This window comes from Dermacentor albipictus, chromosome 6 (assembly GCF_038994185.2).
Source record: "Dermacentor albipictus isolate Rhodes 1998 colony chromosome 6, USDA_Dalb.pri_finalv2, whole genome shotgun sequence".
NCBI lineage: Eukaryota > Metazoa > Arthropoda > Arachnida > Ixodida > Ixodidae > Dermacentor > Dermacentor albipictus.
Window position 1 is genome coordinate 142,215,806 of NC_091826.1, and position 22,373 is coordinate 142,238,178.

The 22,373-nt window shown below is 42.7% G+C and overlaps 1 protein-coding gene across 4 annotated transcripts in view; it reads right to left on the bottom strand.

Annotated features, from left to right (window-relative positions):
* LOC139061386 (EGF domain-specific O-linked N-acetylglucosamine transferase-like) overlaps positions 1 to 22,373 on the bottom strand; it is a 309,778-nt gene that overhangs the window by 61,366 nt on the left and 226,039 nt on the right. For 3 of the 4 annotated variants that reach the window (XM_070541374.1, XM_070541372.1, XM_070541375.1), the window contains 6 exons: positions 21,666 to 21,737; positions 20,047 to 20,130; positions 19,782 to 19,850; positions 15,669 to 15,755; positions 10,580 to 10,671; positions 9,849 to 9,951 (listed from right to left, as the gene is read on the bottom strand). In XM_070541374.1, the coding sequence (XP_070397475.1) occupies positions 9,849 to 9,951; positions 10,580 to 10,671; positions 15,669 to 15,755; positions 19,782 to 19,850; positions 20,047 to 20,130; positions 21,666 to 21,737 (507 nt within the window). Of the gene's footprint in view, positions 1 to 4,582; positions 4,746 to 9,848; positions 9,952 to 10,579; positions 10,672 to 15,668; positions 15,756 to 19,781; positions 19,851 to 20,046; positions 20,131 to 21,665; positions 21,738 to 22,373 lie in introns of all 4 variants that reach the window. The other variant, XM_070541373.1, reaches the window with a different exon arrangement.

Consider the following 22,373-nt stretch of genomic DNA (forward strand, 5'->3'; position numbering starts at 1 on the left):
GCAGAGTTTGCTATATCAGCTAGAGGTGATTCAAATGATTTGAAGAAAAAAAAAGATGTAAGAAAATGAGCAACAAATAAAACTTGGATATACAAAGGTCAAGAAGTGCTAATGGTGATACGTAAAGCAGCAAGACCTTTGAGGCTTTGTTTGTGTCCCCATCTTTTTCCCTTGTCGCAATTTCTGTCTATAACCCTAGGAAATGTGAAAGGCGAAGTGCCCGCTGTACGTTGCCTGAAAAACTGCCAACACTACCACCAATAGTGGCCTAGCTTTTCCTTCTGATATAGTATGTTGCTACAGGGACACTGTGCACATTTTAAGCGAAGGCACAGTGCAGAACACAATTCAAGGCACAGGGTTTCACACATAAAATTGCAATACAAAGCATTTTAGTTATCAGAGCTTATCTTCATTTTAAAACTGCAGTGTTCAAAAGACAAAGACCATTTTTTCCAAAAATAAACTGAGCTGCAAGCCAGTGCTTGTTTGTTAACTTGCCGGCATCCTTCATTAGGGCTCACCTGCAGTTTAAAACACTGAACAAATGCCAAGTTGCCCAACTTTCAATTCTATTACAGTGCTGATCTGCTCCTAAAACCACACTTAATCCTTTGAGGGTCGATTCTTTTCGCCATATGCGGCCGCCCAGGGTCGATTTTCTTATTGCAGATTCCAATTCTTCTTAGGGACTTATTTCGAAAAAAATTTACCGTAATTTTTCTAGGGTGACCGTAAAGTGCGAAAAAAAATTTTGCGTTGGTATATATGTACTCTTCATTCATGAATCACAACCATAAAAAAGGGAATAAACTTATAAGAATTAAAAGTTTGATGCATTGTTATAGTTCAAGGCTTCGAGAATGCCCACTTTAGAATATATCGCAAGACTCAAATGTTCCTGCTCTTACACTAATATGTACATCCATAGCGTAATCGAACTGCATAGGTGCATGCGCTCAAGAAAACTGCGTGGTTGTGTGCCCATCAAAAAAGCTAAATGTGTGACAAACAACCGCTAATCTTATCACCAACCAGAAGCAATTAGTTTTCGTGAGTCTCCCCCCCAAAAAATGAGAGAGCAACGGAAAGCGTGCACAGCGGCATCCTTCCTATGCGTACCCCTGTCAGCACCAAACGAGCGAGAAACAAGCGGTCGCCCCTTGAGCGATTAGTAATGAGATAGCCATCAGTTTTGCAAGCGTAGAAGCCGAAACTGCTCGAGGAACAAAACCCGAACCGCCGCCCTCTTGCCAGCGTGCCAGTGTATAGCAAACTAGCGCTAAAACAAACCATGCAATGAAAACTGAGAGTGAGGCACACGAAAAAAATTCCCTGTATTCCAACATAGTGGCAGCACATGATAGAAAAGAAAAAATTAGGAAATTGGCGTGCTTTCGAAACGTACAGACGGTGCCGTAAATATACAGCATCAACCATTGTGGACTTGTTCGTGGCGCTGTATATTTATGTCATTGATCCTCAAAGGGTTAAGCAAGGTTCCAACTTGAGGGTACAGTGGTACATGGGGCATGCCTGTGATGGACATGCCCCATGTACCAGTGTACTATCAGCAAATCATACTCTGAAGACACTGTGGCAGAAGCTTCAATTCTGTGCCTCAAGGAGCGGCCCCCATAGCAAACACAATAAAAGCACCTAAGAATAATAGGTTACAAATTTAACAGTGCGCTAAATGTGCTAGGATGCATGACATAAAACCTACAAAAGCAGTGTACAAGCATGTTAAAGTACGTAACTCTGTCATCGTTGAATGTCACCGTATATTGCGTACTGAACCATTCTCAGTGATTAAAACTTTCCCAAGAAGCACTGCAGCTGCCAGACACAGACTGGCTGGCCTCCCCAGCAGAACCACCTTTGGCAAGCAGCAACACTGCAGTGCACACTTTTTCCTCCGTTTCACTCATACCATTACATCTGAATCAAGCACCCACAATCACAAAAATGTGCCCTTCTACCAAGAACACACAGAACAATCGAAACGTGAAGTATACATGGTTCTCATGGTACCGCCAGTGAGGTGAGGAATGCCATGATGTTCGTGTTGTTTGCATCCACCATCTTGATGACCTGGTCACTTATGCAGTGTAGTTATCCTGCAGTTCAGCCTTGAAGTGGCAGAGCCTTTTTCAAGGCTGCTGACTGTTTAAAGGCAACATTCTCTGATATAATACATTCTAGCATGCCATTAACAAAACAAGCATACAGTACTGCATCTGATGCAAATTGCCATGTTTTGCATGTGGTACCTGTACCAAGAATTCAAAAAACAACTTCGTAAACTGGAAGTGAGGGCAATTCTTCCTTTGGAAGGGGCTTTACCACAGTATGCTTCGGAGTGTACTGCTCTGAAGCCTTCGACAAGGAACAGCAGGGAAAGTTGTGGTGATTGAGCACACAATATTGTTGTTGTCCACTGCACGTTGTCCACTCTTGTGTCCTGTCTGCACGCCTCGCCTCATTTTTGTATAATCAATATACACAATTGCTTCTAAAACTATGGTGTGCTGACAATTGTGCTACATTATTTTTATGAAAAATTGAGTGTCACAGTGTGCCATTATTTGCATGGGCTACACGCAAGTTGCATGTGCACATTATATAGCGGCCATTTCTACGGAGACCATTAAGTAATATGTAAGGATAGCCATCTTCAAATGAAAGGACAGTTCCTTCTGAGACGTGCCATCGGTGTTTGTGATCACGGGTTGACAGGTGATAGGTGGTAATTAGTTCCTAATGAACAAGAAGTTAATTAATGAACTTTTAATATTCCAGTTTCAGCGGGGTCATTGTAATTGGAAAATTGCAAATGCAATCAAACTGAATCTAGGTAATGCTGTGAAGAAAATCTGCAGTGCTCAGGGAGTGCTTTCTCTTGGAGCTGAGTACGAGGGTGCAACCCGCCAAATGCACTCTCATCCCTCGGCAACCACCTAAACATGGGGCCATATTTCAGAATGCTTTGCAATGTTCAAAAACCACCAGCCAAAGATTCCATAAAGCTTTCTAGCACACGCGAAAATGAAAATGAAACATTCCATGCATCTTTTCTCAGAAAAGAATGAAAATGCAGCACTGCAAACACAATTTGGTGCGCTGCTTGTCACTGCCTCATTTCTGCATCTCTGTCAGCGTGATGGCAAAGACAACATTTTATGAGAGCATTCAGGACATCTCAAGAGATGAGAGTATGGTATTATTAGAGTGATTTGTGCTTGGGTGTGTTTACGCCTTGCTAGGCTCAGATTTTCAGCCTAAACACATGTGAACAAGCTAGTGAAATTAATCTCCCACTTAGTTGCCAAGGTCAGAGCAGTATTAAAAACTGGGCAATGCTAGATTGAGAAATAAATGCGAGATTTCCAAAACATGCAGAGATCCATGTTTCTGCCAGAGGCTGCCTTGCATGTCGGGCAGTATGAATTGTTGCACAGCCACGAAATATAAATATATTGCTGCTCTATTTGGATCTGTTTTTTCATATGTTTAGTTCACTGCCCACCTCAACAGTTGCACTGCTGATACCCGCTTGACCTCGTTGTAACAAGTCAACATTTGTTGGCCATGTAATACACTGGATGCTGTCACGCCAACAAAGCCAATCAGGAATGGGCTCAGGAAGGCCCCATGCAAGCAGTGAGCACTAATTTGTTTGTGCCACAAAATAAGTTACACATCCGCCTTGAGTGAGTGTCTGTAATCACAGATAAGCATACATGCACACGAATAGAAACACCAATTAAATCATTACAATGCCGATATCACCAAAAAGGATCAACAGAACAAACAGTAACAGCTGCTTGATCGCAGCATTAACCATACTGTGATCGGCTTGTCCGACCACAGACTGCCCTAACTGCTTGAGCATTTGCCTAGGGAAACGTAGCTCTATTGCCATATAGTATTTGCTAAATATTGAAGAGAGCGTGCTTCCAAATCTTAGGCCACAGGCATTCCACCTGGGGGGCACCCGTTGTCAACACGCGAGACCATTTATGCTCATCGGGTTGGGCTCACCATTCAAAATGCAAGAACTGCTTATGCGAATGCGAGGCACCAGCCAAAAGGAAGGCAAAAAGAGCGTAATGGTGCCATTCATGCCAAATAGTTGCTAAAGACGAAACAATTTTTGAATGCGACATCAGGGACGTATTCTGCAATGACGTAAGATCTACCTGAGTGTAGCAGAAAGCTACAAGAAAATCTCACAGGAGTTTCATGGAAAGACGTCACAGAAAGGCATTGGCCATGGATTAGATCTTTAGACGTGAATGACTTTCTCAAACTGCAAAGCTTTCTTTCTGAGAAACCTCTTTCCTTTGTAGTCTGGGGTGCCTGACAATTTTTTCCTTTTATGAATCCTCCTATACCTTTCTGCAGAAACGATTCGCCATTCTGCAAGGATCCATTTATTTTTGCAATCTTCTGACCCATCTTCATTTTATTCCTGGTATTCACAGCTCGGTGTAAAGGATGATAAGCAAAGAAGAATGGAAAGTGAAATGAATCATTGCAGAATGTAACATCTCCATACAGTATTACAATTCCTGATGACCTGCTGTGGGCTGTGCCCCTTTGGTGCTCAGCTTATCGGTGACAGCCTGAGGGCGTGCTTCCTTGACATGGTCGATGGCCATGCCGAGAAGTCGAAGAAACTCGTTGACATTGAAGTGGTAGTTCGTGAACTTGGCATGTGCTCCAAGTGTTGGGTGGTGGCCCTAGCGAAAATCATGCGAAACAATGTAAAGGTTGGGGTCTTTGTGCTAGGTACAGACAAAACTATCACGGTTGATGGCTATTCTAGTAGCGAAAGCAGAAACATGGACACGAGAAGACCTCAATACATGCACACAGTGCTAACTTCCAACAACAATTTATTCTGAGAAACCAGCCACACTTATACCATCCACCCAAACGTGCCACAAAAGCATGTGCACAAGCGTAAAAAAGTTTGGAGGCCTCTTAAGCGTTGCGTTTAAAAGTGGAATGCGATAGCATTCAAAGACCCCTGACTGCTTCTCAGGCTTCCCGGCAACTGCAGCCTGCAGCCTTCTTGGTCCCTTACTCTTTCTGATATACATTAATGACATGCCCAATAACTTATCAACATGCATGTGCATTTTCGCTGACGACTGCATTATCTATCGTTCTATTAACACCTCCGATGACCACCTGATCCTCCAAAATGATCTTAACCAAATTATTAATTGGTATGACACGTGGCTAATGACTCTAAATTCATCAAAATGTAATGTGATGTCCTTCACCCGCAAACGCACTAACTTGGACTATTCCTACTGTATTAAAAATGTCCCATTATCTCGGACCTCATCATTTAAATATCTAGGCGTAAATCTTTCAACAAACCTCTTCTGGACTTCTCACATTACCACCATCTGTGCCAGTGCTTCTCGATCACTGGGTTACCTGCAACGTAACCTTCGAAACTCACCTCCACTTATCCGCAAACTGGCATTTCAAACATTTGTTCGCCCTCGACTTGAGTTCACCGCTCCAGTCTGGTCTCCCCACCAAAATTACTTAATTAACATGCGGGAATCAATCCAAAATAGAGCCGCACGTTTCATTTCCCTGAATTATGACTACCGTTCTAGCGTAACTCAAATAAAGATTCACCTTTCGCTTCACCTGCTAAGTAACCATCGCGACATAGCCCTTTTGTCATTATTTTATAAATATTCCCACCACACTAACAAACGTTCCCTACACCTACAAACGTCATCGCACACGTCGCACAGATTACACAATCATCATAGCTTCACGCGCATCTATGGTAAAACAGAAGCATTTAACTCGTCTGCAATACCACGTGCCATACGGCTTTGGAACAACCTCCCCGACAACATAGTTGTGGAAACTGACCGTGAAAAATTCAACCACTCACTCAACTCGCTTAACCCTTGTTTACCATTAATATCACACTCACCGTTCTGTGTTATTTTTTCTACCTTTTTCTTGCACTGTTATACGTTTGTTACAAACTTATAGAGTTCCTTTTTATTGTACTCATATGCAGCTTTATGTAGCTAATATGTTTCTTTGACTGTTAGGCTGTGCATTTGGCTGGTGTTTTTTTATAATTATTGTTACTAGATTGTATGTACTTGATTCTATGCCTACCTTACTCAATCCCCATGTAGGAGCCTTGTAAGGTATTTTACAAATAAAAATAAAATGTAACCGTAACGTTTACCAGGAAAAGCTGGCGGCGAACACTGTGCACAAAGGCCAGCTTTCTGCTAGAAGTACAGAGGCTAGAAGGTTTTCCTAGTGTCGTGAACGGCCGCCATTTCAAGGGGCCCCTGTGAAACCAGTTTGGATGCACTGCGTAGGTGGCGCTGCAGCTACCAGGCGAGTTTTGGCGGCGCTGTTCTAGGCGCGCCGTTCGCCCAGCCAGTTGGCAAGTGCGCGCGGGCTGGGATTTGTGCGTGATTTGTTTGTGCCTCTAGATGCACGTGTAATAATGCCGACAAAAAAGGTCGCACGTGTTTCGTGCCGCTCTGCAAAGGTGGCTACAAGTCGTCGAAAGGAAAAGTGTCTTTCCACGCCCCGTCCGACCCTCATCGGTCGCAAGAATGGGCTCGAAACATAACGCGAGGTGACAAGGCTCTCGATGAAACCTGTGTCGTGTGCTCAAGGCATTTCAACGAACGCTACGTTCAAAGCACGAGATAAATTGCTACTTTGTCCCGGCTGTTAGATTGAGCCTCTCTCACCTGGCCAACATACACAGTATGGAAAAGCGTACTTCTCGAAACCCTGCACTGTGACGACGTCCGATATGCAATACTTGCCTACGATGCAAATACTCAAGAAAGCTTATCTTGAACCAGTTCAGCTGGCAGCATAAGAAACGACTAACGACTTTGAAACAAATAAATGCAAGGAAGCGAAAATCCCTTGACTTATTCCGCCCCCCCCCGTCCCCCCCAAAAAAACTTTCAGCAAGACCGTCAAAGACCTCCGGGTACTCCCGCAGTCCATCCCAACTATTGTGCTGGAGGAGAAAATCGGAGGCCTTCCTCCAAAGCAGCGCCTTGGTGTGAAGGCATGTTTCGAGGCAGCTTCCAGAAAGTCAACCCGGGGCATGCGGTTCAATCAGCTGTGGGTGTTGGAATGTATCCTCATGCGGATGAGGAGCCCACAGCTCCTGATCCGCATTTGCAAAGGGACAACGTCTGAAACATCGACACGACAGAACGGTTTCTAAAACTAATGGAAAGAATAATTTTTATAATGTCGTAAACCTTCTAGCCTCTATACTAGAAGTGTGGCCTCTTGTGTGGGCCGCGATGTGGCAGAAGCAAGCTCCATCTGGAGCTGTTGCTAGGAACTAGGCATGCCGCTTTATAGCCTTTGAAAATTTGTGAAAGGGGTTTGTATTTTGAGTTTCCACGAAACAGAATTATGTTTGCTTGTATAGTATACTGAAATTACAATCCGGTGCTATCATGTCTGTAGGTTGTGTGTAAGTCGTACTTTATAACTTCTCTGACATATTTTACCTTGAGAAATCGAAACAGTTCAGTAACTTCCTTGTTGGTTAAGTATCTGTGGTTAATGTTTTTTTTTTTTCCAAAACAACGGTTGACACAGGATGTGGGACGCCGAGGCCGGATGCTGACGCTGGATTTTCTGCGACACAGGGCATTTAATTCTATCGCGTTAAAACATACAAGCAATAAAGAATAAGTTTAGCCAAATAATTGCCATGCCCCCGCACAAGTACAGGAGAAGCCTGCTGTGTAGACTGACTTTATACCTTCATTAAAACTTCTTTCTGGGCGAGTTGGTGCATACTTGATTTGAAAATTGTAACAGCGCTAACACATATGCATGCACAAAGTAACAAGGACGAGAGACAAGCGCTTGTGTCTCGTCCTTGTTACCTTGTGGATACGTGTGTTAGCGTTGTTACAATTCTCAAATGATTTTATAGCCATGAATGCATGCTGCAACAACATGAGTATATTCAAATGAAAGCCAATGTATACCTTTTCAGCCAGTCTTCCAGTCCCATGACCCCTTGAAAGGTCATACGTTCACCCTGGTACGCCACAGATTGGAAAATGCTTGTGAGGGCCCACGGTGGGTTTAATCTAGTTGTTGTTGGATCGATCCAAGGTTCTGACACCATGCAGTAAACCTCAAGTTCAGCTGGCTACCACACTCTCTGGTTCAAGAAAGAGACTGCATTGTCTGCTAGGTGGACGAAAGAAGTTCCAACAGGGTGCCTTGTTTGAATGTTCAACAGTTGTCTAAGCAACAGAGAAGCATTTTCAGTCACTGTGCTACCAAGTTACTGCTCCAGTATCGTTTCTTTGCTTTTTAATAAGGATATATGCACATACCCTCATCAATTTGCCATCTCGCTCTTTTGTACCAGTGGTGTGTTTCCCAACCTTTATAGTAATTAACAGTCTTTGCCTACTTCAGCTGTTTTGAGCCTATCTATCTATCTAGCTGCCTATGCCGACCCAGTGTTCAAGTAGTCTACCTGTTGGGTCACTAGGAAGCGTTTGATTCTGTCGAAACCTCAGCAGTCATGCAGGCATTATGGAATCAGGGTGTAGACGAGCCGTATGTAAAAATACTGAAATATATCTATAGCGGCTCCACAGCCACCGTAGTCCTCCATAAAGAAAGCAACAAAATCCCAACAAAGAAAGGGGTCAGGCAGGGAGATACGATCGCTCCAATGCTATTCACAGCGTGTTTACAGGAAGTATTTAGAGAACTGGATTGGGAAGAATTGGGAATAAAAGTTAATGGAGAATACCTTAGTAACTTGCGATTTGCTGATGATATTGCCTTGCTTAGTAACTCAGGGGACCAATTGCAATGCATGCTCACTGACCTGGAGAGGCAAAGCAAAAGAGTGGGTCTTAAAAATTAATCTGCAGAAAACTAAAGCAATGTTTAACAGTATCGGAAGAGAACAGCAATTTACAATAGGTAGCGAGGCACTGGAAGTGGTAAGGGAATAGTACATCTACTTAGGGCAGGTAGTGACGGCGGATCCGGATCATGAGACAGAAATAATCCGAAGAATAAGAATGGGCTGGGGTGTGTTTGGGAGGCATTCTCAAATCATGAACAGCAGATTGCCATTATCCCTCAAGAGAAAAGTGTATAATATATGTGTCTTAACAGTACTCACCTACGGGGTAGAAACCTGGAGGCTTACGAAAAGGGTTCTACTCAAATAGAGGACGACGCAACGAGCTATGGAAAGAAGAATGATGGGCATAACGTTAAGGGATAAGAAAAGAGCAGATTGGGTGAGGGAACAAACGCGAGTTAATGACATCTTAGTTGAAATCGAGAAAAAGAAATGGGCATGGGCAGGACATGTAATGAGGAGGGAAGATAACCGATGGTCATTAAGGGTAGCGGACTGGATTCCAAGCGAAGGGAAGCGTAGCAGGGGACGGCAGAAAGTTAGGTGGCCGGATGAGATTAAGAAGTTTGCAGAGACGACATGGCCACAATTAGTACATGACCGAGGTTGTTGGAGAAGTATGGGAGAGGCTTTTGCCCTGCAGTGAGCGTAACCAGGCTGATGATGATGATGATGGCTAACGAATGCAGCTTGAATATTGTATGAAGGCACGCAGACTATTCTTTGATGCATAGATGTGAGCCTAATACATCCTACAAGACATTTTTTTTTATCTCTATAAAGCGCAAGTGTTTGAGTCAGTATGTTGGTTTTGTTACTGGCTATGTGTCCCCTTGAACAGTGGACCATACCGAACATGCCGTACAGTAATATGTTGTGAACTCATGGTGCGCCTTACTTCATCTTCAGGGCGAAGTTTTGTGGTGTTTTCCCACGTGAGATACTTGACGCCACGAAGTCGTGCCAAGTCCTTGTAGCACACTGGGTCGTCACAGTTGTAGCTGCAAAAAAGTGATTTATATATTTATTCATGTACCTACAGCTTCATGTAATGCTTAAAGAGCGTTACAGTAGGGGGTTTCAGATATTTAAACAAGAGAAAAATGTCGCAGCGAAAAAAAGGAAATCAACAATAACCAAGAACACAAAACATACAGAAAGATTGCTTAACAAAAATGCAAGAAATCCAAAATATGACGAGAACATGGTCAATTACACGAGGGGAGATTGAGGAGTGATGTTGAACAAGATAGATATCAGTCATGACATTAGCATATGTGCATAGTATAACAATCTAAATAGACATTTAGATGGCTGATGTGTAAAAAATGCTATAGAAAAAGATAGGAAGAAGAAAGTTCCTTATTTTACTTTGTCATTACTCTGATGCTAGTCACAAGTGGTCGCCTGTCAAACACCAAGAATGACTGGTGCTTTGATACTGTCACTGCCAAGCCATCATGCTTCACACAGCCTGCTACAGCCTGGTCACCTGAACACCTGAGTACCTGACAATGCAAACATCACGAAATATGCTCATAGGTTAACAGGTCCTGTAGCAATGAATACAGTGCCATACTGAAGTAACATTTATTTCCACACGTCTGGCTGAGTAAAAGCTGCACTCACATCTCGAAAAGGACGGCCCAGTCTGGCTGGAACAGCACATGTGTCAAACCAGCACCGTGCATTCCGATGAGCACATCAGTGTTTGCCATTACCTGTAAATGTCAGGGGCACAACGTGAAACCTTTTTTTTTTGTTTTGCATCCACAAGACATGTCTGCACATAACTTAGGAAAACTTAGGCTGGAATACACTTCAAAACCATAGAAAGACATTTGGATTAAAATTTTCGAAGCATATATATAATTCTAAAACCAGCCTCAATCGTGATAGCTACATAAAGGCACCAAGCACACATCCGCAAGGCGCGATCACCCACTTAAGATTAAAGAGTATAGATGTAGAACAGAGCTTTTTAAGATGTCTTTTTTTCCTAAAACGGTCAGTGAATGGAACAGGTGCCTCACGATGTTGGATCACTATATTCAAGTGATGCCTTTGCTTCAGCTGTGTGATTTGCATTTTCTTTCTGTACTTTGTGCATGCATCACCAGAACTGCTTTGTTTCGCTTTGCGCATGTATGATTATGCTCTGCTTATCTTTCTTTGAGTCAGCAATTTGCCCTGAACAGTAATTTTTCTCCTCATGTGTTCTATTTTACCTGCTTTTATTTGTCAATGATATGTACTCCCCCCCCCCCCGCACTCTAATACCAAATTCGCACTGTGGTTACTGTGACAAATAAAAATAAATAAACTTACACACCCCAATTAGAACAATAAAAGAAATAAAAAGAAGAAAGAAAACAAGAAGAAATCTATAGACCAAGTCGACATTCGAGCCAAACTAGTAATGAGAAATGCGTTAGGCCATAAATATTAAAATGTAAAACTTACAAACATTTACATTTTTCGTCAGCTGTCGAGTTACATGAACGAAAAAACCTGTCAAAAACACAAAGGACAAGAGGAGAGGTTCACACCACAACGTGAAACGGTTTTTTCGTTCAAGTATGTACCAACTGGCCCAGAGTTCAACCCTTCTGTCGAGTTACAGAATAGGCTGCCAAGCAATGCTGTAAATGGTAACACCACAGACAAGTTTCTCAAAAGTGTCCTGCTATACTTTCACTTGTTCCCAAAAAGAGATCTTTCCATAGTTGTTCAATAAAATGCTGCACCAACCGAGACCTCCGGTTTTTTATTATGTTGCTTATACCTTGTCTGACAAAGTGCCGCATGACTTTTCTATTGAATGCTATTTTGAATATTGTAACTATGTAGTCCTATAAATATTTCTTTCCCTTATACATGTATTTATTCACTCGTTTGTTACAAAGACTAATACCTGTGTTCTACTGTATGCCTAAATAAATAAAATAAAGAACAGACTTACATTTTGTATTTATTTGCTAACCAACATGCTAATTCGTGCAACCATGCATCTGAATTAATAGATATGAAGTTTATTATGCTGTTCATGTGTGAATACTAACTGATGCAATGTTCATTTCTTTCGCGTAAGAATATGAGAGGGTTCACCATATTTGTTTAATAATGCAACTAGAATGTCTGAACATCACAGGAATGTTGCTAAATGGAATACTAACTCCTTATGTAATCATTATCATGAGCGCCAGCATCTGTAGTGTCCCATTTTAGAGTAACACTCAAAGTGCATGCTTTAAAACATTCTCACACAGGGATAAGATTTGATGTGGACAAAATCAAGGAATTGAAGAGGAATTCTGCAAAATTTCAAGGTCATAAGATAATTAACAACATTTTAATTATTTGCTGAAAATGAGTTAACCTAAGGTACCAAGTGAAGCATGGCTATTCTTGAAGTAACTTTTAGTGCAACAGAGTTTCAAGGTGTTCCTCTCACTGATTTCGCTTCACTGTCCCTAGAAAGTCAGTCACTGTCATTGTGCCACTGGCACTGTTGCTATTGTGCTATCGTCATCGTCATTATTGTTGTCATCCTGCCATTGTGAAAGGTGTGACAAGGGGTGTAGACACCACAATTGAAGTGTTCAATACATAAATTTTCACTTTTTTTCTAGGAATTATTCAACAGTGCACACATCAAATGCAAATATATTCCTTTGCCTGCAATTGAACGAAACTAACAATAATTTCACTTATTTAACTTAGCCCTTCATAGTAAGCCCTAACCAGAATGAAGTTTAGTAATTTTGAGGTTTGTTACAAAATATAATAATTTATACAGGAGGAGCTCCCAATGTCAGAGCGTAATGGGACCAGTTCAAGGATTCCAAAGCTGTCTTGAGTCCTTTCTGCTGGTTCTTGGTGCACTCTTGTATTCAGTTAGAACAATCTGATGTTTCGCATAATTTTTCTGTTATGATAACAATGTTTGCCTACTTATCAGTGCTATTTTTATTGTTATTTGTATTTATAATTGTATATTATTTGTTATTTATACAAGCCCCACTCCCAACTTTTCCATGGGCTCCGGGTTACACCTGAATAGAAAATGTCATTTTCCTTTTTCATGTGAAAATAAATTGATTTTGATTGTGAGTGTTTGGTTTAGCACATGTATTGCACAATTGCAAAGCATCAGAGGGTGTTTTGCTGCTACCGTGTCCATGTGTTTCTTTTTCTATCGGTGATTTCATTATGAGGACATTTGGCATACCTATGCCCTCACCTATGTTCCAATGATTCGCAACTGAGAAAACAAAAAGAACTCGTTCTTTCTCTTAAAGATTTTTTTGCAATGTGAACCATGTTTACTGCCGCTGTTGTTTGTCAATACCGGTAAAATTACCAAAGGGCCGCAATTTTCTAGTGACGCCTTTTCCGGTGCTATTCCTTTTTGCACTTTGTCAGTGGTCATAGCAACATTCCACCCACATTATCAATGGGATCAGCCCGGTGAGAATGGCGGATGCTAAGAGCAGCATAAAATCAAATGGAAGGCATAGCTAATAGCTACAAAATCATGGCCCAGGTAAAAACTAAAGCACTGGTTGAAACTTTTCTGAGACTACTTGCGCCAATTTTCACGCCCTTAGCCTGTGCTCTTACGAATCAAAACTACTTATGCTTACTAACCAAAGAAAAGTATTTGACAAGTGCTATAAAAGATTTGAATGCCAACAATCTGACCATGTCTTCAAGTGTACCTTGTGTATCGATAGCATAAAAAAATTGTGGATGTCTACTTGCATTTTCAATCTGAGTGAGTTCATTATGCAAGAATTATTCAACTGTTTGAAGGGTGTTTCTTATATGATTACCTTGGCACTATGATTTTAGAATTTATATTCAATTCAGTTACATATGTCTATAGGTGCACAGCTGAAACAAAAGGATATCACCTATGAAAAAAAAATGAAATTGTGGTTCATAAACTTCAACTGCACGGCTCAAAATTACCCCACCCTGTGCCCGCATTTATGTGACTTAAGAGCTCAAGATGCATAAATGCATTCAAGGAAATAACTTTGTTTAAGGCTTCATTTCCTCCATCTTCTCATCATCTGGCCCAGCATAACACAGCTGCACGCTGGACTGCATGGTCGATAAAACATAGCGCCACCGCCACGTCACCCAAGGTATATATCACCGACGGTGGCTATAAAAACAGGCTACCTGGCTGTGAAAGACCGCTTTCTACCTTCCACTACTGGGACGAATGTAGCGTTGGTATGCTCGTCTGCTGCTATCGTTAGTCGAATAAAGAGTCGTTACGCTTTTATGTTGGGATTCGTCCTTCGGCAGACACATCTCACAAAATTTATTGCTGTAATAAGCGTTCATTTCCTTTTCTAACATTCATACATCTCTGAACTTAATGCGTTGCTGGGCAAAGGCATAGTAAAGTCAAACGTTGTTACAAGTCACCCATGACATATAAAATACATTTACTATATCCAATATTTGAAATAAGCATATACCATATTTACTCGCATATGAACGCACTCACGTAATGAATGTAGCCTCCACTTTTCCTATCAAGGCATGTGTTCTTTCTTTTTCTCGCCTAACGATCATACCCTAAACTTGCTGCCGCGAAGTAGGAAAAAAATGGTAGGATTCAGCGTCTGATATGGCATTCGGTGGGTGAAATTGTGTCCGACGCCGTGTCGGATGCCGAATTGTACCATGTCACCTACTTTTATTGCAATAGCAATTGTATGGACTCTCCAGGCGCATTTTAGCCACCACCGCCGCTGCGCCCAGCGTGGTGTAGGTGAAAGCGCCCGAGAAAAGCCAACGATTGCGGCTCCGCCTCGTGCGCAGTCTTTCGTCACGCCCCCGGGGGAGGGGAGTGAGGGAGGGCAGCGTTGTACTCTGGCAGCAAGTGCACATTGCACAGCCGCGCCCGGGCAGCACTGAAAATCACGGCTCAAACTCCCGCGTACAAACGAACGAGGAAAGTGGGAAGGAAACACGCCGTCTTCCATCGTGCAAAAGGCCCCGGGGATTGGGGAGGCAGAGGGGTGGCACGGCGTTTTACTCCTGCGCATTGCGCGGCTGCGGCGCACCATATCTTTAAAGCGATCTGCGTCAGGAGCTGAGTAGATGGCGGCTCACAGCTTTGTGGATGCTGCATTCTCACCACTCAGTTTGTGTTGAAGCGAAAAAAAAATTAAAATTATGGGGTTTTACGTGCCAAAACCACTTTCTGATCATGAGGCACGCCGTAGTGGAGGACTCCGGAAATTTCGACCACCTGGGGTTCTTTAACATGCCCCTAAATCTAGGCACACGGGTGTTTTCGCATTTCGCCCCCATCGAAATGTGGCCGCCGTGGCCGGGAGTTGAAGCAAATGTATGCAAGTTTATACAGCCGATGAAACTACTGTCCTTACTTCGTGTAGCTGTCTACACATTTGCTATCGCAGTAGATAGTTCGCATTTCGTGCGAAACTGACTTTTTAGAGGTGGCCGCGGAAAAAAAATCGCTCAAAATTTTACCCCACGTAATGAACACACTCCCCAACTTGATGCATACTTTTTGGGAAAAGAAGTTTGTTCATTATGCGAGTAAATACGGTACCCTTTGCATGCTGATATTGGTGAGACTGAGTGCACTATGCTCACATTTATGCGTGGATGCCAGGAATGCAAGGATGGAGAGAGCGAGAAAAACAAAGAAAAAATCTGGTGAGCCAACCTCAATTTGGTGACGAAAGTCAGTCGCATGGTTGAAGTGGACCCTCTGCACAGATGCATCTGGAAGCTTCCTAGCTGCTGCAAGCAGCTGCAGCAACAATAATGAGGAAATGATTGGTGGTGCACTATAAAAGTACAAAAACTCATGTCGCAGAAGAAGTAACATCTTCTCATTATAACACATGTATTATATTTACCAAAATTCAGGTTGATGTATACGTTCTAGCAGCAGTGGCAAAGTACTGCTTATCCAACACATGTTTGCTTGCCAGCAGCATGACTGCTACCATCTCTTTTACTCTCTACAAAGATGTTTGGCTTAATTCTGACCATCTCGATCATTCAATATGCACTCGAAGCCTTTCTGCATTCCACCGTGACTGCGACGTGGTCGCTGCAACTGGAAATCGAGCCAATGGCTTCGCATTCATTGGTAAGGAAGCGATCTCTGCTCATTGACTCATGCTGATGATTTCACGTAGAAAGCCCTAGTTGACTTCAGCTCGCTGTAGTGATGTAATGACTTTATGAGGGTGCAAGCAGTCACCTGTGTGCTGGAGATGACAATGCTAAAGCAGAGCATTGTATAGGCAATCAACTGAATAACCGCCCTGGCACAAAATACCAATGGCCAGCAAATATAACAAGCAAATAAGAACCACACCCTTATTGTAATTTTCGGCATCCGCCTCTTGAGGCATCAAGTAAAACACTTAGAAAGGCCGTTTAACTTATCACGGAAGCAGCACAAAATTCTGAAGGAAGAAAAGAAAGAAAGGAGGCAACAGCGCAGAGTGATAATTCCAGGGCCGTACCCAGGAATTACTTTTAGGAGTGGTCTTGTGGCGGCAGCGGCGGCTATGTTGAAATGTTCAAATGGGTTATATAGGTGTATTTCCTGAAAATCAAGTTGTTGAAGTTAGCGCATTGTGGTGTCGTCTCCCTTCCGTCCTTGTTTGCTGGCGCTAAATATGCTTTCAGTTTACCGACACGCTCAACAAATGGCAATGATGAAATGTTCGCTGACTTTTGCATGTGAATCAAGCGCATCGCCAAGATATATTGGCAAAATAGTTCCATGGAATTCGGCTAGGTGGAGGAAGTGTCATGCAAGGAAAAATCGTCATCTACCTGAATGTAGCCAGAAGATACAAAGGAAATCCAAATGCAATGGTATAATGGTGGATGAGATACAATGGTATTGACATGTTATATATTTTGACATATACATATGAGATACATGTAAGTTGTACTAAATATATTGCCGCAGTGATAACTTTTGGCGACAGTCAAGGGTAAAACGGATGCCAACCGAAAACATTAAAAGAAAAGGAAACCAAGACGTTCCGGCTTTCATACGGGGGCCTTGTTCCCCCGTATGGCCCCCGTATGGGAGCTGAAATGTCTAGGTTTCCTTTTCTTTTAATGTTTTTGGTCGGCATCCATTTTACCATTGACTACGAGCAATTCTGACCAGATGAGATTTCATTGAACACTTTATTTCAACAATGTCAGAACCCCTAACCCTCACCCTGATTACAACCCTAGCAGCTTCAACCATGTCTGTTCACCAACTAGCCCAGCAAATAATACTGCAGTATAAGTATTTCACGTGCAAAAGTAACCTTGATACCGATACAAAAAACAATGAGACCACTACATTTCTGCAAAAAAAAGGAAACATGTACCTATCTATAGCAGTGCAGCAAGAACCACACACCATACCAGCCAGAACTCCTGATAAGGTCCTACTTTCATTTTTGTCGCTGACGCAGACATCCAATGTGAATGCAAGTACAACAGTGTGCAAATATACATATTACCACAGTTAGAATTCGCCTCATCAATTTGGTCTTCTCATCAAAATTACCTGATCAATATGACGGAAAGGATACAAAATAGAGCAGCCCGGTTCATATCACTTAACTATGGTATAAACTCAAGCATTACAAAAATTAAACTAGACCTTCTAGTGCCGCCATTAGATATCCGACGCAACATCGCTCTTCTGTGCTTATATTTACACTAATAAACAAACTGGGGGTTATAACTCCAAATACCCCACTCTTTTTCACGTAGATTACATAATCAGTTCAGTTTCATGTGCATATATGGTAAAACAAATGCATTTGATGTATCTGCAGTACCTTGTGCCATTCGTTTTTGAAATGACCTCCTTGATAACATAGCCCCCATATCTAACCCCGACACATTCTGCTGTCAGTTACTCAGACTTTACCCATTTAATACCGTTCATGAATGCCCAGTCTAGAGTATTTGATTGCGCATTTTTGTAATGTATATATTATTTTCATGAACAGTACTCCTTTTGCTCTGCCAATGGTAACGAGTGTTCGTGTGCCTTCAGATATTTTTTTTTGTATTCCCTGTACCTCGAATATTGTATAACACGACAATCATTTCATAGCACTGTTCCTGTTGGAAATTTTTAGTTTTTATATCTTTACTGTTTATAATGCCCCCCTTACTTTATGCCCTGCCATAAGGCCTGTAAGGTTCTTTTGAATAAATAAATAAATGAGTAAACAGTATTGGCGGCGAGGAGTTACGGAGTCGCCATCTACCGGAAGCGCCTCGCTGGCGTAGTATGAGGGATCATGCGGTGCGCTCCTCATAGGTTTTGCTGTCAGCGCTCACTGAAAAAACCACGTGCGAGTTCTCCCGGACATTTCTGGAAGTACTTTCGAAACGAGAGAAGTTTCTTACTGTCTAAATAATAATCTTGGGCAAACCGAAAGCACACAATCGTTTACAGACGCTATCTCTTTACCGAATACGTACAGTGAACGCCACTGCGGGCGGTCGCCGCGATGGACTCTCCCAAACCGGCTTCTTGCGTGAAAGGTAGGTAAACGCTTAGAGTAAACCATGTGAAATATGTTTTTTATAGTGTTTGTATAACTAAATGGAGCATAATAGAACGAAGCCTCAATGCAGCGATCGCGCAGATTCGCAGCGACCGACTGCGCGTCTGCATGCTTGTCCGCGCACTGTTTCGCTTCCTCCGCGCGCCCGTTTTCGCACCGTGCCATGAGCTTTAGGCCGCAGAATATGAGCATTTGACCGTATACAAGCAACCATTGTTGCGTGGGCACTATCAGAGCTCTTAAAAAATAATTTCATCATAGAGACTTCGATGCCTACGGGGACGGTGATGCGCCGTCGCGACAATTCAATCTTTTTTTTTCTTCTAAGTTCTTTGACCTTTCAATATTATTTCTCGAGTTGCGTCACACTGTATGTTTATGGGTGTTCTCAGCGTGCCATTTCCCGCTGCACCTTTTTTGTAATCCTGTGCATTAATTCATAACACAAACATGACCATATGCCATGCTTTTTGTAAATGTGCTTCTTACCGCTGCCTTTCCACTCCACTGAAGTTGCCAGCATCTATAGCATCGACAAGTTCATTGACCAAACCGTCATGACATTAGTCGGGCCGCGGACACGGACGGGCGTCTCAGTGCGCGTTTTCAGAACATCGCAGACCGGACGCCGTAGCAGAAATCTTCCTCGCATCTGTGCTTGCTGCATACCCGAGTTGTAGCCGATGACTGTTTGCCGGTTTTATGTTTCGCGAGCCAAGCTTCACGCAGCTTCTTGTCCTGCGGCTACGTGTGAATAAGGCTGACACCGGCCTCCGTTCCGTGCGTCCGGCCCTGCAGCACCGAGCAGTAGCCTACCATGTTGCGCGCCTTCAAAGGCAGCCACTACCTATTGTAGTGCTTTGAAGCGTTGTAAAGGAGACACTCGAAGCGGGAAAATTTCGCCACTAAATGAGGACCGCAGCGTACGAGGGAATTTAAACTCGTTTTCAGCTCGCTTCAGCGCGCCCGAAGCAGCCGACGCGGCCGCTATGTCCACGTGATCCCTCCTAGCACGTCACGCGAACGGTGGCGCCAGCTTTTCCAGTGGTGGAGCTCGAGGCCAATAATATTGGGTGCGACTTGGCGGGCGAGCTTAAACAACATTGACATAGCTTTACCACAAGGTGGGCACTAACTGACACCCAACTGCAAAGTTGTATTTCTACCAGTAATCAAATGGCCAAACAATTTCACTGCACAGGTACAGAAATGTGGCTTTCACATACCTCGTCTTCATTTAGAATGCGACGGTGCTTAGTTCCCCTAGATAGCAGCGTAACACGTACATAATCTTCCTGGAATGAAGAAAGGTGAAAGCAAATTATTAACAGCTTTGTGATGGTTAAGCTGGGATGTTGTTCACAGGAAGAATTCCTGTCGAAGCTCAGACGGCTTTACTTTAGACGCGAACAGCACTGCGTACGCAGTTTTCACTGCTTTCTATTACATGAAAAAAACACCCCGGTCCATAAACACTTGCAAGCAACTAACCGGTGGGAGCACTTTAACATCAAGCTTGTGCAGTACGTGGCGATTGAAGGCTTTGAACACTCCGCTTGAATGACAGCCAGGAACCTGCAAGGAAGCACACCAACACGCACACGAATTGGACTAAAAAATTTCTTGCAATGCCAGTTCTGGCATCAGTGTGCAATTTGGCCAGCTTGTTTTCCTGAGGCTGCCTAAGAGTGGCTTTGACATCCTGGACACCTGCATTTAGAATAAATGTGGTATGCCAGTGCTTTGACAAGGGCTTTCACTTTGGGGCTGCCTTCCACGATGAAGAGAAGTCCGTGATATCCGTTTTTTGACCACTGTCGACTGTTACAATGTCTCAGCTTTAGAACAACAGTAGCATGTAAATTGAATCAAGCCAAAGTAGGGGGATGTTATACAGCACAACCAGGACTGATCATCACATTAGACATGAAATACATTCTGCAGATGATCAGTCAATTCACAATCTATCGCTAGTATTACCAACAAAAAAGGCAATGTTTCTCAAAACATGCGCCATGGGTAGCAGGTGAATTGTGTTTTGCGGCAACTGCTTTGGTTTCAATCGTTTTTTGTTTTGCTTCAGTGCATGCAGATACACATTCATGGTTATATTGCGCTCAGTTTTACACATTCATGGTTATATTGCGCTCAGTTTTACACAGACGATAGTAAGGAAGGACAGGACGTGGACAGACGTAGCGCAATCCGTCCACATCCAAAAAAAAAAAGTGCGTAAGCACTCTGTCCATCGCACTTATCAAAGCTGAGGTCGAGTTTGCCAGGGGCGAACGGGTGCAAGTGAACGATGTATGCCTGACCCGAACTATGATCACATTTCGTCAACTTGTCATATCTTTTATGCCCCCCCCCAACCCCGCGCAATATCTCCTTCTATATAAGCGCGTTCTTTAACAGTAGTAAACAGTTGGTCGTTTGTGCTACGTCCGTCCACGTCCTGTCTTTCCTTAATATCGTCTGTGTAAAACTGAGCGCAATATAACCATGAACGTTCAACAACTAGCCCCCTTCATTGCTTTACTACATGTACACATAGCTGGTTTTTAAATAAAGTCATACCATATTATAAAGAAGTTGCATTTGATGTGATAATGCGGCCGTTATACTCAATAGTCATTATTAGGCGTTATGTGCTAATATCAGATAGAAGAATGTTAAATTTACTTCAGTATATTTGATAATTTGTTGCATCCATGTTCACTATACAGTTGAACATCGATATAACAAATTATAAGATATAATGAGGTAAATGTAAAATGCTCAGTGCCAATATCAGCATGTAAACAAATAAATGCATACAAAACGAATACCAGATATAACGACGGCATTTTTTGTCAAATGCTACTATGCACGTAATAATGACATTCAACAACATCATCAATTGGAAGTCGGAACTTGTGTGTTTTTGTATGCTCCGAGTTTCTCGCATGCCCGCCAAAGTGTGTTTTCTGCTACTATGGCAAAAAAGCCCACACATTTCGTTGCTTCGTTGCTTCGCTATGTTACCTCTAACAGTGAAGCTCATGGATTTGTGCTCAGCTGATGTTCCCAATGCCCTTCGCCACCCACTGAAAAGTGAATGTTGCTCTCACCAGAGGCAGGTTGTAGTACATGCCAAAGATCATGCGTGGCAGGAAGGCAAACAGTGCCTCTTGCAGACACACCTGCACACAACAAGAATAGAAGACCAGCAGTGTCACAATAGGAACCCTTTCTGGAAATGTTGTTAGTGCCATAGTTTACAAAGAAGGCTGGACGACAGTTTTAATTAAACAGCCACTTTAGCTTCTAAAGTTGTCATAGCAGCAGCCTTTCCGGCTGGCGCTTTGTGTGTGTGCAGCTCGAGTGCCCGCTGTGCTTTGTTACAAAGAAAAGCAATGCTGGCGTGTTTTAAACTCCAACTCATGATCTCTCTTGCTATCAAATTCAAAAGGATAAAGTGATGGGTTAGTTGGTATGACATCATGTACAAAAAGACAAGAACAAGACGCTACTAACAACTGAGAGTTTTATTGCCCGTGATCAATATGAATGTCATTAGACAACAAAGGAAAAAAAAAGCAAACAGAACAACTCAGCACAACCATTGCTCATAAGCTACTGCAGCAAAACCTTGTTAATACATATCTGCTTAAAATTTACTAGTGGTCAAAAGGTAGTTGCAACGAATCCCCCATTCAGTCTTCACAGAGCCTGGTATATTAGCTGGCCAGTTACGTAGTAGCTCATCGTATGGCTACCAGTTGGTGAGTGCCACGATCATTTTTTTTTTTGCATAAAGGCTAACTGTGCCAACTCAA